This window comes from Megalobrama amblycephala, linkage group LG17, assembly GCF_018812025.1.
Source record: "Megalobrama amblycephala isolate DHTTF-2021 linkage group LG17, ASM1881202v1, whole genome shotgun sequence".
In the NCBI taxonomy this organism is placed as follows: Eukaryota; Metazoa; Chordata; class Actinopteri; order Cypriniformes; family Xenocyprididae; genus Megalobrama; species Megalobrama amblycephala.
The window spans coordinates 21,624,426-21,638,380 of record NC_063060.1 but is presented as its reverse complement, the minus strand read 5'-3'; the positions used below and the strand labels follow the sequence as shown (position 1 = coordinate 21,638,380).

Genomic DNA, 13,955 nt, shown 5'->3' with positions numbered 1-13,955 from the left:
TAAAGCTAACATTACACACTGTTGGAGAGATTTATAAAAAATGAAGATGTATTTGTGCATAATACAGACTGCAAGTGTTTAAAAATGAAAATAGCGATGGCTCCGTGAATATAGTAATAAACGATAGTAACTTTAACCACATTTAACAGTACATTAGCAACATGCTAACGAAACATTTAGAAAGACAATTTACAAATATCACTAAAAATATCATGATATCATGGATCATGTCAGTTATTATTGCTCCATCTGCCATTTTTTGCTGTTGTCCTTGCTTGCTTACCTAGTCTGATGATTCAGCTGTGCACAGATCCAGACGTTAATACTGCCTGCCTTGTCTAATGCCTTGAACATGGGCTGGCATATGCAAATATTGGGGGCGTACATATTAATGATCCCGACTGTTACGTAACAGTTGGTGTTATGTTAAGATTCGCCTGTTCTTTGGAGGTCTTTTAAACAAATGAGATTTACATAAGAAGGAGGAAACAATGGAGTTTTATATATATATATATATATATATATATATATATATATATATATATATATATATATATATATATATATATATATATATATTACATACATATACATATATGGCAAATCTCAACTGCTTGATTGTTTATATCGTTGCATAAATGTAACTATATTATCACAGCTCTATATTATATAAAGTTGGATGTCCGTTATCAAACCAACATTAAAGTACATACAATATACTGCCTTAAGGTGATAAATAAAATATAGCAATCTTAACTACTTTATTGCTTGTATCATCGCAAAATATAAACCATATTATCAATATACTAAATGCAACTATAAAGCATGGAGATATTATGAAATAATGTGTAGGGATGTCCAGATCCGATCACGTGATCGGAAATCGGGCCCGATCATGTGGTTTCAGACTCGATCGGAATCGGACGTTACCTCCCGATCAGGACTCGGATATATATGTATATATATTCTCATTATTTTTAACACATATATAGTGACGCGGTGGCACAGAGTTAGGCCTGTTTCACACTGCAAGCGTAAGCGGCGCGTGAGTAGCGCATATTTTTTTCAGAGTGCATGTCAACCAACGGATGCATTCACACAGGCAGCAGGAGCAGCTCGTAAAGCGTCAGGCAGGAGCGTCGCGTAAGCAGCAGTGCCGCGATCGTCTCGGCACCGAGTCTATCCCTGTGTCTCAATCAGCTCCCTAGCTCCCTAGGTCGTGAATCAGTATATAATGAAAGTGAATGTGGCTGATACCCTGATCAGTGCCTTGACTACTGAACTAGGGAGCTGATTGAGACACACTGCGCTGCTGACGCGTAATTAAAGTGAAAGCACACTTTTGATGGACAAAATAAATATAATTTCACACAAAAAGTGTTCAAAATGCATGTGTTTTAACAAGAATTTGAGTATGACAGAAAAGAAAATTAAGAATCAAAAATAATAATAGAAGATTTACCCATTTAAACTTGTTTTTTATTATTCAGTTTGGGTTAAAGTATGGTGTGTTATAAAAAACTAAAGTAAACTAGCCAGAAAATATGATATATATAAACATTATTTTAGTTATTACACAGACTCATTATTTTAGTTATTACACTACGCATACCCAAATGAAACTTTGCCTTTTTTATATTTACTGTTGCACTAAAGTGAAGTGAACAATTTATGTTATTTATTACTTGATTGTTCAAGCTACCTCACAGAAGTGCTCTGTTTGTAATTAAATAAAAAATAAGGAACATCCTGGATCTGTTTTTTTTTTTCGCTCTTCTTTATTCTTTTTTTGATGTATTATAGAAGTATCGGATCGGGACTCGGTATCGGCAGATACTCAAAATCAAATGACTCGGACTCGAGGGCAAAAAAACCTGATCGGGACATCCCTAATAATGTGTGATGTAAAAAGTGGTATACAAATAAGTTTGAGTCAGCTATTTTAGACTCACCTTCTGTGCCACCTGGGTCACCCAGTGCGAAGTACAGTTGCTGAGATCAGGACCTTTTGGACTCCAGATGCCGTCAACAGTCGTGCAGAGGAACAACGCGATTCCTGGTGAACCACAGAAAGGGCAAATCTGTTCAACAGTGATTTTAAGGTCAGCACTAGTTTGGAGGTCTCCATCTTTGGGACAGTTGTCAGTTCTTTCCTATTTAGTACTTGGGGGGGCACTGATGAAGTTAAAGGTGGGGGTTTAATGCTATTTCATGCATTCTGACACTGTTAAAGAGTTAGATTCTCATGCTAAACATGGCCAAAGTTTCAAAACACGAGTTGGACGCATGACGTATTTCTGTGCTAAAAATACTCTTCCAAATCCTCTTAAATTTCGGGATCTTTTTTTCAAGTATGTGCCTGTGTGACATCAGAAAGGTCGGAGTTCCTTGTTAGGGCACTTCTCCCGGAAGAGAGCATGCACACATGTCGACCAGAGCAAGAGAGCAAGAGCACGCCCATCAACGTGCTTCATTCAGGTTTACAGAAATCATCGGCAGCCCTGCACAGGACTTGCTCGAGAAAGATTTGTCACTGTTTTTAGACCATGAAATCAACAATGTCACCAAAGAAGTGTATTTTTGGTTGTGAGGGCAAAATAACCTTGCTTCCGAAAGAACCCAGTGTTCAGTGGAGCTGAGAGATTTGTGCTCACGCATTACATTGATGCGCTCTCGATAGTTGCAAACTGATAGTTGCAATCACTTTTTTTATTGGTTACAATGAATGGAGAATAACTTGTGTATTTCCATGGCTGCTTGTCGGTGTTATGTTGCTTATGGTTTCATAAAAAAAGGCCCAGTTCTACGCTGGATATACAAATTGTTTGAAAATGAGTCGGAACCGCAGGTGGTGAGTAAAACTGCTTCAAATGTCTGTTTTGTTGGCAATAGGCACCTAAGTGCATTTAATGTAAACAACACGAATGTAGTGAATTCATAAATTCATTATTCATCATTCACTATACGCTATATTCATTATAGTGATTCAAAAGTTATCCAGGGATAATGCGATGGTGTATTGTGTGTGTTTAAATACATTTGTTTAGTTGACCATTGATAGCTTGCAGACGATCACTACACAAAAGTTGCACGTGCTCGTCACTCTATAGCTCCGCTCACACGACACGCCTCAAGGCACTCGGCTGTTTTCGGAAAGACTCAATAGAGCGTATCTATCTTTTATAAATATGATAAAACTAAAGACTTTTCGGCAATATGAAGGATGCTATACTATTCTATAGGTATACACGCAGAAACTGTGTGTGATACCCTCCTTTACGGAAGTGTGATTGTGTTTGTCACTCTCTCTCTCTTAAAGACACTTGTTGAGAGTGCTGTTGGAAGGTTGTTGTAATCCCGCTCGGCACTGAAAATGCTACATTTAAAGCTGGGTTTTTCTGTACTTTTGATGCTTGCAATTCTTATTTTGAGGAACATGAATTTCGTAAAGCATCAGAAAGTTGTGTTTGAGAGAGCGGTTCACGTGTATATGGAGCGTATTGTGAGGGAACTTTTTCCAATTCGGTAGAGTGAGGTAATCTTGGGGTTTAATCAGTGCATTATATGTAGAGTTTGTTTGAGGATGATTTTGGTGCAGGGAATTATTTATTTATTTAGGCACTCGAGTTGCAGATTTATTTTGTAAATATTGTGTTTTCACTGCTGCATGCAGAATATTGTTTGATATTTTGAATTATTTTTCTGGGCCCAGTAGTTCAACGAGTGACACGGTAAGCAAATGAATGTTTGTTCTTTAAATTTTAATATTGCTTGTTAGGGGTGTGACGAGACAGGTAGCTCACGAGACGAGACACAAGATTAAGTTCACGAGAACGAGACGAGATTTTTACACACTATTTTTAAGAAATCCTCCAAGATGAAATACAGGACTAGGAAATAATCTGCAGTGTATTTGAAATGTTTTAACCAATCATCTTGTAATGAATGTCATTTCAGCTCTACTTTCTTAGTATGAATATGCATATGCAGGAAAAGACGACAATACTCGAGGACTGTAAAAGGTTTTGTCGCAAACTCAACTGACTGGCTTCTCTCCTGTATGATTTCATATGAGTCTCTTCAGACCTGAGAACTGTACATGAATTATGAGTGTCTACAACTTTTGATCTCCTAACTGAACTCCTTTCCACAAATTGATCACAGAAATAAAAACACTATTAATAAATGTGGTAACACTTTACAATAAGGTCTGTTTAAACATATAAACACACATTTTATATATATATATATATATATATAGTTAGTTAGTTCATGATTCATTGTTAGTTCATGATAGTTCACAGTGCATTAACTAGTGTTAACAAATACAACTTTTAATTTTAATAATGTATTAGTAAATGTTGAAATTAACATCAACTAAGATTAATAAATGACGTAGAAGTATTGTTCTTCCTTGGTTCTTGTAACTACAGTTGACTAATGTTAAGTAATAAAACCTTATTGTAAAGTGTTATCATAAAAATTAATAACAACCATATGCAATTAATAAGGTTATATGCAATTAATAATAACCTTATGCAACCATAATCAAAGCACTCTCTTAATATTCAAGTGCAAATAAGACCAAATTTTTCTTGAAGCATGATACAGAGCTGAGAGATGGTTACAACTACAAAATGCAAAATGCAGGGTATCTCGTCAAAATTTAATCTCTTAATTTTGTTAAAATACTATTTTTGTATAGGTGTATGAACTAATTGGATGAATGGATTTAAAAAAATAAATAATTACATGTATGTGTATATAAAAAAATAATAATTACATGTATGTATGTATTTATTTATTTATATATATAGTACAGGAACCGCTAAGATTTTTAATGTTTTTAAAAGAAGTTTCGTCTGCTCACCAAGGCAACATTTATTTAATTAAAAATACAGTAAAAAACAGTAATATTGTGAAATATTATTACAATTTAAAATAACTGTTTTCTATTTGAATATATTTCACAAAGTAATTTATTCCTGTGATGGCAAAGCTGAATTTTCAGCATCATTACTCCAGTCTTCAGTGTCACATGATCCTTCAGAAATCATTCTAATATGCTGATCTGCTGCTCAAGAAACATTTAATGTGTACAATTGTACAAAATATTTGTGTACAATATTTTTTTTCAGGATTATTTGATGAATAGAAAGTTCAAAAGAACAGTGTTTATCTGAAATCTAATCTTTTGTAACATTATAAATGTCTTTACTGCCACTTTTGATTGATTTAATGCATCCTTGCTGAATAAAAGTATTCATTTCTTTAATTTCTTTTCAAAAAAATAAAAATAAAAATTCTTACTGACCCCAAACTTTTGAACGGTAGTGTATAACGCTACAGAAGCTTTGTATTTCAGATAAATGCTGTTTTTTTTAACTTTCTATTCATCAAGGAATCCTGAAAAAAAAAGTACACAACTGTTTTCAACATTGAAAATAATCATAAATGTTTATTGAGCAGCAAATCAGCATATTAGAATGATTTCTGAAGGATCATGTGACACTGTGTGTGTGTGTGTGTGTGTGTGTATATTATATATATATATATATATATATATATATATATATATATATATATATATATATATATATATATATATATATATATATATACACACACACATACATATATATATTTTTTATATTTTATATTTTTTTTAAGAATTGTGGAATTGTGGCAATATTGAATCTAATTGTTTGCTGATTTATTTAAGTGTCACTCATTTATTATTGTTGTAAATTGTAAATGTTCCTGGGGCTGAAATTTTTTGTGATTTAAGTTTCTCTCTCTCTCTCTCTCTCTCTCTCTCTCTTTTTCCTTTTTTGGGATATGTTGTACTGAACTGAGATGTGATATCAAGATCTGAACTGAGCTTGAATAGAAACGTTTTAAACCAAATCTTGTCGTTCATTGTCCTATTTGATATCCATAAAATAACTGATTAAGTGTCATCTTTAATAATTATGAATTTAAATTTAATAACTGCAGTTTTTACTCCTGGCCAAATAGTCTAACAGTATCACATGAAAAATGTATTAATTACAAGATTAAAACATTTTAAAATGTTAGGACTATATCTGGTGGTATTTGTATAAAATAGTTATGCTATGAAAACAGTTTCTATTACAAACAGCATTGTACAACATTTACTTATTAACTTATGGAATGCAAATCTGGCCAATAATTTTGACATCACGACTCGGATAATATTCAAATAAGAAACGGCACGTCTGATACCAGCACAAGTGGAAAAAGGTGTCGACTTCTACAATTGACAACAAGATGCCTGACACTAACTGTAAAAATAATTCAAATGCCTTTTTCACGGCAGACATACCTCGAGTTCCTTTAGGACAAGGACGTTCCACTGTCACTCCTCTGTGTGCTTGTGGCCAGGATATTCCTCTTCTCTCTGTACGGTCACAGAAGCGCTTGCTGGAGGGCGGGAGGCTGACGGCGGTGGGGTCCGCCGGCGGATCAGGGTGCTCCACCGCAACAGGGTTGGGAGTGACGGTCATGTGCGCCGCAGGTCTGTGGGCAATGGTGGTAGTGGTGATCATGACAGGAGGTGTAGATCTTCCAGGCTGCAGTGTTGACGTGACATCAGAGACAGTTGGTACTGTGGGAACAGGAGAGAGTCCGTTTGTATGAGTTTGTTTTCTTGCTTTCATTTTATTTTTAACACACTGACATGGTTTGTGATGTATGCAGTCAAAATCAGAGACCCTTCTGTTGCAATTCGCTCACTACAAATTTGATACATGTTACTGCCAGGGTTTTTATAGTTAAACAAAAATGGTTACACTTTATTTTAAGGTGTCAGTATTACAGTGTAATTATTCATTTAAGTACTGAGTAATGACAATTAACTACATGTACTTACAATAGGGTTAGGGTTAGGATGAGGGTTTGGTTTAGGGTTAATTGCACGCAATTATGCATAATCTCCAGTTATTACTACAGTAAATACATATAACATATGTAACAATGACACTGTAAAACAAAGTGTTATCACAAAAACTAAAACATTTTTGATACAAGAAATAAAATAAACATTAACTGAAATAAAATAAATAAAAATAAAAAATATAAGAAAATTAATTAAATATGTATATAAAAAATGAAATAATTAAATATAAATAAAAATATAAAAAACAAACTTATTTTATCTAATTGCAAAAGCAAACATTTAAATGTTAACTGAAATAAAATAAATAAAAAAAAATTAAAATAAAACATTTTTAATAAGAAAAATAAAATAAATAAAAAACATAGCTATTTTGAGATATCTATCCTTATCATGAAATAAAACTTATGCCGTGAAATAATATTGTGGTCATATCGCCCACCCCTATTTCGATGGCAATTTTTTTTCCATCTCTGTGTGATGCCTAATAAAGTAGTGTTTATAAGGTTTGTGTACAGGGATATATATATAGATAGATATAATTTAAACTTATTTTAATTCAGCTAATTGCCTAAGCAACATTTCTCATTTTCATTTAGCTTAACATTTGTTATTGTTTACTTTTGCTAAAATAACAAAACAAATTTAAATGAAATAATTAATAAAAACTATATAGACAAATAAAAAAAATAATAAAAGTGACAAACACACAACAAAATTCCGAGAACTTTAACTAAAATGAAAATGAAAATAAAAAATACAACAATAAAAACTCAATAATGATAGTAAAACAACACTGGTTACTGCCAGATGTAAACGGCAATAAGCATCAGCTGACCACTTGTTATCGAATTGACCAAAATGTATCTTGCCAGGTGTAGACATAACTTTTTTTCTTTTCTTTTTTTATCTCAACTTCTTTCTCTTGTAATCTCTGATCTCTGTCCAAAGAAAAATGACTGCAGCAGGAAAGCAAACTCAAAAGTCCCTTCTTTATCATAAGATACAAAATACTACCAACTATTATAAACACACCATATAAGCTTTGATGAACAAAAGTCAATGACTGGTTTAACATTTTCGGGCTATTGGTCTCTAATTACAGCAAGAAAGTCGTAAACATGAATATCTCAAGATACGAATGTGCTCAGATCAAAATATTCCCTTTCATGTTAGTCACTCAGGGGAGACAACTGCTGAAAAATCACACCAATTCATTGGCAGATGCCGCTTAATTCCCGCCCCTTCACATGTGTATGTCACGTCACACATATAAAGAAGCTCAGCACCATCTTGTTCTCTCTGAGATACAAGGACAAACATTTTTGGATGCCGAGTTGTCTTAGAAGGGGCTTTTTAGTGAAGCCATGACAAAAAAATTTCAAAAAATGAATAACTTGCAAAGGAATGTGTGATATTGTTTTTAATAATGTGCAACACATTAATATATATATATCTGTTAAGATATCAAAAAATATGCTTTAGGGTTTCATGACCCTTCATCACGGGAACTGAAATTCTGCAGGATGTTGTGATATTAAGTAGATTCAGAGCCGTGTGCTGTACTGTGATCCATGAGGAATGTTAATGAAGTCGAATCGCTTTTTGTGGCCATCGTTCTATTTGCAGCATTCTAATGCAGTCACAATAACAAAACTGCCCACGGGCCTCTAAGACCAAGGTTTCAGTTTTTTGCTTGTGTGTTTATGTGTGTGTGTCATCCCAAATATCCAAAAGCTTTATCGCTTAATACTGAATGGATTTTAGAAGGGTGAGGACACAGTCTGCATTAAAAGAAAAGGTTATTTTTTACTGAATTAAGAACATTGGTAGATCATTTAAAGTGCTTTCCGTCATTGTGACAGATAAAACAAATAAAGTTGAATTCTGGTCTTTTGTGTTTTCAAACTTAGCAATACTCCCACAGTAAAAAAAAAAAAAAAAAAAAAAAGGGACACTAATACACAAAACCAAGAGCCTGAAACAATGTTAGGACTGATAAAAATAAAAGCGCTCTTGCAACAAAAGCTCTTGTGATGTGCATGTCACAATAAAACTAAGAAACCTTAGAATATTTACTGACAGATTAAAAAAAACGAACAAAATGGAAAATGTACACCCCAGCTTGTCAAACTGTGGATAATGAATATGTGTAACGCAACCTCTGCACACACACATTTTCCCTTCCATTCAAAGTAACAAAATGATTAAAAACTTGACAAAACTCACATCGCTGTGATAAAAACACTCAAAGGTTAGGCTATAATCATTATTTGTCACTTTGACAGATTGGGTTATCATGGTCTGTCATGCTATATTTTAACCATCAGTAGAATAAAAAACATAAGACTAAAAATATTGACACTTAATCCATTCCTAACATTTCCAACTAACAAAATAGTTTCAAAAGAGAAGAAAGTTTTGAAGAGTGCTTTCAGAATCTTATTCTAGAGGTAGAAGTTACCAAAGTGTTTTCCAGACAAAAGCAGTGATTTTTTTTTCTCAGCATTATTGCCATTTGATTATTATTAATGACATTGTCGACAGCGGCAACTCTAATAGGCTGCATTCACACTAATGCACTAATGATGTATTCTGACACATCATTAGATTTGTCGTGTCCGTTTACAATCCCTTAAGACATAACTGATTGTGTTTACATTAGTTTCGCATCATACAAACACTTGCAAGTGCATTTTCAGGCTCACATGCAGTCGCACACAGCCGCATGCCGTGGACGCTGTTCTGAGAACACACATTTGAAAGTAGCCACCTGTCAAGACAGCAAGTTTCTTGTATCGAGTATATTCTGTATTGCAAATGGCATAAATGATGCCTACATCAGGCATTTAGAAGTAGGCATGCACCAAAATATCGGCTACAGAAAATTTTCAGCTGAAACAGCTATTTTCGGAAATGGGCCAAAATCAGTGACGATTTTAAAACACTGCTTTATGAAGCTTCAAATCTTTTGTTTCGAATCAGTGGTTCGGAGCGTGTATCAAACTACCAAATTCACATGATTTCAGTAAACGAGGCTTCGTTACGTCATAAGTGTTTCGAAATTTCAACGGTTCACGTGACTTTGGCAGTTTGATACACGCTCCGAACCACTGATTCGAAACAAAATATTTGTAAAGCTTCGAAGCTTCATGAAGCAGTGTTTTGAGATCACCCATCACTAGATATTATTGAATAAAGTCATTATTTTGTTTTGTTTTGTTTTTTGGCACACAAAAAGTATTCTCGTCGCTTCATAACATTAAGGTTGAACCACTGTGGTCACATGAACTGTTTTCAATACGTCTTTAGTACCTTTCAGGGCGTTTGAAAGTGTAAATTAACTTGCTGTCAATGGAGGCCTCACTGAGCTATCGGATTTTATCAAAAATATCTTAATTTGTGTTCCGAAGATGAATGAAGGTCTTACGGGTGTGGAAGGACATGAGGGTGAGTAATTAATGACAGAATTTTCATTTTTGGGTGAACTAACTCCTTTAATGATACAGACGACAGCAGGAATATTAGGCTGCTGTCACTTTAAGACCGAATGCATGGATCCAATATACTGATACATACACATATACATAAACTGAGACATACAGTATACTTATTTCCCAACTGTTTATGTTCACTTAAGACATAACCAATGGTGTTTAAGCAAATATTCACCATCATTTTGACATTTCTGTGTGTATTTATCCATTTAGATTAAGCTGTCTGTGTGGTCCACTCGGAGAGAGTACACAGAAAGCCGCTTAAAGCAGTTTTATTTAACTCTTTTTTTATCATTAAGCATTTTAGCATGTCGCTTAGAAAAATGTCTCAAGTTTTGTGCCATCTGACCGGCTCTTCTGACCTGCCTTTATAAAGACCTCCTATAAAGCTAGTATCGATCGGCACAACCCTTAGCGCCTGCCATCCAATAATGGCAAAAAACGTTTGTGCTTTGTTACTTTTAAATATGAAGCAAAGTCTCAACTTTGAATTCTGTCAATTTTATTACCAAATTCAAACAACAAATGTTGTTTTGGCGCTCTTTAATACAGTATGACAGATGGCTGTAGCGCCTCAATTCAAGCGGCAGCACAGATCAAGCGCACTACAGCATTAAAGGTCATGAAACACTAAACTATATTTCCTCAGATTTTAACAGAGGTACAGTAGTGGCCTAAGTGATGTCTGGCCAAGGAAAGTTGACATCTTCACCTTCTTTATTCAAATATTATTAAAAACTTGTTAAAGGTTTTTGTAAGCAAATTGTGTATTTGTATTTGGTGTCAATCATTTTAGATGTGATAACCTAATGGCAAATTGTACAGACATAATTTTTGTCCAGGCTATCTTACAAAGAAATTATGAACACGACAACAAGAAAAAACCAATGAAATATTAATTACTTATTATGTTTGATTTAATGTATGCTTTTTTCAAGATAAATACCTTAACCAAGATTAGTGTTTTTGACAAAGAGTGAGATCACATACAGTAAGTGAGACGCATGAATTTGTAAATTAAATGCTCAGTTAAATACATGTAAATTAAATGTTCAGTGTTAGTGTAATTAATGTTCAATATTATTATTATTATTTTTTTTTTTAGGGCTGTGCCGGTCAGCGTTGACAACCGCCCCACCAGTGGTGGTACGCCAAAACACATTTTTGAGCTTTAAAGATAAAACTAGAAACGAATGCTTTCATTTCCACCAGAAACAGTATGCTGTCTTTGTTATGTACCTTTGACGTTTTCACTGTACTATGAGATTCAGGATACTTTTTTTCTAATCTGCTGGGCTATATAAAATGAATATTATGCACATTGCAATTCAGCCCTTGAAGAGTGGGTACTTTTTAGAAAATGAAAAGTGGCTGATTGTGAGTGAATGGTCAACACATTAAACAAATTAACTGACTGTGAACCTATTTAATTAAGCCGTCTACTACTTCAAAAACGGCAAATAGTGTCTCATGCTGCCACAAGCAGGACACATTTTCCCTTTGTTGTAGCAGTCTTGAGTCCTCGTCTTGGTTATTTTTGCACACTGGGCTGTTCAGGGAAGATCTGGATCACAATGAATTGATTTTGTTAGCAGAAACAAATGCAAATAGAAGAAACAAATGCAGAATTGTTCCAGATTGGTAGTTTGGAAGCCAACCCAGTGTGTGTTTGTGTAACCATTGACTTAGAGGCAGTGTTGTCACAATACCAACATTTCAGCACTCAATAACAATACCAGTGACATTTACCAGTGTTCAATACCAATTCTGATATAAAAGTAAAAATAAATAAAAGTTTGATTATTATAAATTACACCAGACAAAAAGCTTGCTATATCTGAACGGTTTATCTTTAATCAAACTGATCTCGTCAGCTTTGCTCACACCAGCTAATTCTGATATTAGAATAGAACTGCATGTTTTTTAGGTCACAACATTCTTTTGAAACAACCTAACATGCTGAACAGTAAAATGATGTAAAAACTATGATTTAAACAACGTTACAACTTCAAGTAATAAAAGATGACAAAAAAATAATTATGTATGATATATACACACACATACAGGTGCTGGTCATATAATTAGAATATCGTGAAAAAGTTCTTTTTTTTTTTATTGTAAATTATTAAAAAAAAATGAAACTTTCATTTATACTAGATTCCCTACATGTAAAGTAAAACATTTCAAAAGTTTTTTTTATTTGTTGATTAGAACGTACAGCTAACGAAAGTCCAAAATCCAGTATCTCAAAATATTAGAATATTTACATTTGAGTTTCATTAAATGACCATCCCTATAGTATAAATTCCGGGTATCTCTTGTTCTTTGAAACCACACTAATGGGGAAGACTGCTGACTTGGCAATGGTCCAGGAGACAATCATTGACACCCTCCACAAAGAGAGTAAGTCACAGAAGGTCATTACTGAATGTGGTGGCTGTTTACAGAGTGATGTATCAAAGCATATTAAATGCAAAGTTGACTAGAAGGAAGAAATTGGGCAGGCAAAGGTGCACAAGCAACAGGGATGACCACAAGCTTGAGAATACTGTCAAGTAAAGCCAATTCAAACACTTGGGAGAGCTTCACAATGAGTCAAATGAAGCCGGAGTCAGTGCATCAAGAGTCACCACACTCAGACATCTTCAAGAAAAGGACTACCAAGCCACTTCTGGAGTTTGGACTTTCATGAGCTGTACGCTCTAATCATCAAAATTAAAAAAAAAAAAAAAAAAACTTTTGAAATGTTTTACTTTACATGTAGGGAATCTAGAATATATGAAAGTTTCATTTTTAAAAATAATTTACAATAAAAAAACTTTTTCACGATATTCTAATTATATGACCAGCACCTGTATATACATATATATATATATACATATACACACACATATATATTTTTTAAAAATGAAACTTTCATATATTCTAGATTCCCTACATGTAAAGTAAAACACTTCAAAAGTTTAATATATACCATTACCATATATACAAAAATGCATACACACACACGTATACACCCACTGGCAGTTTTAGTTTCTTATTTAGAGCATAATTTCATTAGAAATGTATTTTTAATATTTCCATATTAAAACCAATTAAAAGTATAGATCATCCACAAATGAAAATTCTGTCATCATTTACTCACCTTCATAGCCAGTGAAGCCTAAAAATGTTATGTGTAATAAATGTTATGTTGAATCAAAAAAAACATTTCTTTCTAAAGCTACTTTTTGTAATGTCTATTTGATGCTTTTCTCATTTAACACAACAATGACTTTATCTTTTGGTGGTAATTTCTCAGCCAAATTTGATGTCTGATAAATTTGTGATTAATTAGATGATTAATCACCACATCATGAAATTAATTAGATTAAAAATTGTAATCCTTGACAGCCCTAATGTAATGTAAATACTCTACAGACACTTCATACACATATACCGTCATACCGCCCAGCCCTACATCGACACTATGCTTTCTAGATGAAAACCATTCAATTCTTAAACCTCGTGGCAACTGCATTCACCTTGTGCCCACTTAAATG

At 33.6% G+C, this 13,955-nt stretch overlaps 1 protein-coding gene across 9 annotated transcripts in view; it reads right to left on the bottom strand.

Moving 5' to 3' along the window:
* LOC125249983 (adhesion G protein-coupled receptor L2-like) overlaps window positions 1-13,955 on the bottom strand; it is a 135,790-nt gene that overhangs the window by 60,271 nt on the left and 61,564 nt on the right. For all 9 annotated transcript variants that reach the window (XM_048162251.1, XM_048162256.1, XM_048162253.1 and 6 more), the window contains 2 exons: window positions 6,347-6,628; window positions 1,953-2,056 (listed from right to left, as the gene is read on the bottom strand). In XM_048162251.1, the coding sequence (XP_048018208.1) occupies window positions 1,953-2,056; window positions 6,347-6,628 (386 nt within the window). The remainder of the gene's footprint in view (window positions 1-1,952; window positions 2,057-6,346; window positions 6,629-13,955) is intronic.